This window comes from Saccoglossus kowalevskii, chromosome 16 (genome assembly GCF_978046115.1).
Source record: "Saccoglossus kowalevskii chromosome 16, keSacKowa6.1, whole genome shotgun sequence".
Taxonomy (NCBI): Eukaryota; Metazoa; Hemichordata; class Enteropneusta; family Harrimaniidae; genus Saccoglossus; species Saccoglossus kowalevskii.
Window position 1 is genome coordinate 17207218 of NC_140656.1, and position 3892 is coordinate 17211109.

The window sequence follows — 3892 nt, forward strand, 5'->3', positions numbered from 1 at the left end:
TATATATCCACAATACAATATTTGTATTGATTTATATATCAATAAGCGCAAGATACTAGCCGAAATATACATGTGAAGCAGGTGTTATCATAGGGAGTAGAACTGCGAAATGGTTTATTAAAATAAAGATCGGTGAAAAAAGATCGATAGTAACAGTTATTATCGCTTTAAGGTGGAGATGCAGGTTCGTGGGCACTTGGGAGTGAATTTTTTTTTTTTTTCTTTTTATTATCCAAACAGTCTGAGGGATGTGTACTGAGTTACGCCCTCTATCGGCCACGAGACCAAGAAAGAAATATACTGATTATTTGGAACTATTGGACGAGCTGTCGACTTTTTCCATGAACTGGTACGATGAATGTACCCAATATATCAATACGAATTGATAAATGTTGTTATGTATTCATTTTAGAGTCAAGACTAATATTCTGTTACGAATACGCTTAAAAAAACACGAAATTACGTGCTATGTTCTCACAGTTGTCTATAACTGAACTAATGTGATACAGCACAAATATTTCTACAATTGATATTGTTTAAAGTCGTATTCCTGTTACCGAAATGAACGATGGTACGATAGACCGATTTCTATATGAACATATTTCTAGAAATCACGGTTCATTTCTAATCAGCGCCAGCTGATGTTCAAATTTATATATTGTTCAGTGAAACATTGCTACACAAGTATGTTATATGACCTGTTATTGTGTAGAGGAACAATGAAGTAATGAGCAGAAACAAACGGATACTTGTATACGTGATCACATACACTAGGAAAACACAATTTAAAAGAACAAGTTGCTCTCTAAATTTCAGATCAAAAACGTACATTTTTCAAGGTCTGAGTGTTCAGTAGTTGATACCAGAAGTACTGGGAGGTATTTTTAGAGACTGTTGTCGTCACGATCGTGGTTTATCTTTGGTTTGAAGACTTCACAAACGCGGCGTATAACGTATTATGGCAAATGATAATTAACACGTTGACTAACACAGAAAATATATGCATACTCCAATTTATTGCCATTTCGGCGTCATCGTTACATAGCGCAAATAGGCACAGCATCTTTGTGTAATGTAGTTCACGCAAGTGTTTTAATTTGGCTTTTATACGGCGTGTCATAAATGGCGCTGTGACTTGCCACATCGCAAGATACGATATACGTGTATCAAGGCTCCGTACAACCAGCAAGTTTTCGTGAGACTGGATACCATTCTGTAAACGACTGATCACATTTCTGATAAGGACTGTGACATCACGCATATAAGTGGATATGAACGACGCGTGAATGCTAATCAATATGGAAACTATATACATCTTGTCGTTTTACAGGAAATGTACACACGTTTTAAAAACAGATATAGGATTCAGAATTGATTGACTCCATAGAATCACCAGAAATCACACACGCGTAATTTGACAATCGGTGAATTTAAACAAAACACTAATAACACATTCATTTAATGACGTTTGCAGTGAAAACTCCTCTATTCAAAGACATTGAAAAACAGATTAATACAAAGATTTATTTTACAAAAATGGAAAACGTTTGAAACATTACTTATTTATTCACTACCACTAGTATACCGGTTCAGCGGTAAATAAATAAACCGAGGGCGTTGTCGCCGTCTCCGAGTGATTTGAAACTTTCAAATTCTGCCATAAGCGCTTACTCGATATAGGACTGTCAAACTGGTATGTTTACACATGGAACTATAAACCCCAGGAAGAACAACCACTTCGTTTCCTTTGAACTATGATAGTTGCCGCGATGTCGAATGTTTATTTTGACTGTTTATTTTGTCGCATTAAAAAATAATCCGATTTACGCAAATGAACGTTTATCTCCGACTATCGGTCATTTTCGGAGTCAATCGGACGACTCTGGGAGATCACGTGACCGAGTTGTTCCGGTTATAGCATAAAAAAAACAATGGCGCCAAGACAAAAACACTGATAAATGATCGACATTCAACGGGAAAAAAAAACACATTGCCACTTCTGGCGATCGAAGGGAAACACGGAATTAGTCGGGATATCTCAACAACAAACAGCTCACCAAACCCCATGTTTCGCAAACTTTCGCAACCTTATTTTTTCGAGGGTTGAAAAAAACAAGAAGTAATCTAAAAACGACATTAAAAATTATGAAAACTCGCTAAAACTCCGACCCGTTGCATGATTTCCGGTACGGGGTTTATAGTTCCATGGTTTACACCAGAGTGCACTCTCGTGTGTGATTTCAGGTTGCCCATTGTCGTGAAACGCTTGTCACATTCTCCACATTGGTATGGCTTAATACCAGTATGCAATCTCATATGCACTTTTAAATGGCTTGACTGGGTGAAACACTTGCTATATACTTCACATTCGTATGGCTGTTCCCCTGTGTGCACTCTGATGTGTGCGGTCAGACTACTTGCCACGTTAAAACGTTTGCCACAAACGACACACTGGAATGGCAGCGTGCGGTCATGTACTCTCGTGTGTGTCTTCAGTTCGCTTGTAGTTCTGTACCGTTTGTCACAGTCTGTGCACTTGTGTAGTTTCTGATTATTGTGAATCGCCATGTGTGACTTCATATTCCATTTCGTTCTGAAACACTTGGTACATTCGTCACATTGGTATGGCTTGTGACCAGTATGCACTCCCAAATGTCTTTTTAGATGGCTTAACTGGGTGAAACGTTTGCCACATACCTCGCACTGATATGGTTGTTGACCAGTATGCACTCTCATGTGTATGTTCAGGCAGTTTTTCGTGTTAAAACTCTTGTCACATACGACACACTGGAATGGTTCAGTGTCGATATGCACTCTGGTGTGTGTCTTCGGTTCACTCGTGGTCCTGCGTCTCTCGTCACATTCTGTACGTGGGCGAGTTGTGTGACTACTGTGTATCACCATCATGTGTGATTTCAGGCTGTCTGTCGTTGTGAAACACTTGTCACATTCGTTACATTGATATGGTCGCAGACCCGTGCTTTCACATTGTCCATGTTGTACCTGTATATCAATACTCCCAGCTTCCATGATATACAAGAAAGCCTACTTCAACTTGTCTGTGTCGGCATTAGTTGCACAATTGGAGAATGAGTGGCAGCAGCGATTGGTGACTGCTCAGTTTAGAAAATCTGTTCATTTCACGTCGGCTGGAATGGAAGGTCTTCAATATCTGTACACGTATTGGTGAATTCTCACAGTCGGAGCTACGTCACGATCCCCCAAACGTTGCCAGGACCAATCACAAACAGGAAAAGACAGTGAATTTTCGGATTAACACCTCTGTTTCCCCCCAAGCTAACGAAAAAATTATTTGTCTTCTACTGACTTCCTGTTCCGGTCCGTCTGTGAGAATGGAGTTCACTGAACTTGCTGATGTGTGATTGGCCGATGGTTTACCATTCGCGATCGGGTTCCTATGCTTTATTGACAGTGGTAGTCATGAGCAGTTTGCATGTTCACCCACAGTCCTGTGGTTCACCGAACATGGTACAATTCCAGAAGCCGTACTTACACACGAATTGGTGACGTCACAAAATATATGACCTTCAATCGGGGTCACGCACTTCGTTCAAAATGGCCGTGTGGTTGAAATTAGGTCATGGCGTGACGGGCGAGGAAGACATCATTATATAAACACTCACACAATCACAATAGAACGCGGAAGTGGTCGCATATTACGGCGTAGCAAACATGGGAAAGGAAAAACCGCCTATTACAAACGCCAAGGGTTAGAATCCCACTAGACACACACTCACTGGAACCAAAGCAATCGTTTTGGCTTTCCCGTTCAACTAATCGGAACATGTAGTTAGCAAAATGAACCCCATGGACTCAACGACCAACGAAACCATAACAAGTAAAAAAAGAACATCGTGAAAAAATAATAAAC

At 40.1% G+C, this 3892-nt stretch overlaps 1 protein-coding gene across 1 annotated transcript; it reads right to left on the reverse strand.

Annotated features, from left to right (window-relative positions):
* Nucleotides 1-997: 997 nt before the first annotated feature.
* LOC144354075 (uncharacterized) lies at nucleotides 998-3544 on the reverse strand. Its single transcript, XM_085491133.1, has one exon. It carries the CDS (start codon nucleotides 3028-3030, stop codon nucleotides 2137-2139), a length of 894 nt encoding a protein of 297 aa, XP_085347259.1. The 5' UTR covers nucleotides 3031-3544; the 3' UTR covers nucleotides 998-2136.
* Nucleotides 3545-3892: the final 348 nt, after the last annotated feature.

Coding starts and splice junctions, on each gene's coding strand:
- LOC144354075 (XM_085491133.1), bottom strand. CDS start 3,030: ATGGAAGCTGGGAGTATTGATATACAGGTACAACATGGACAATGTGAA.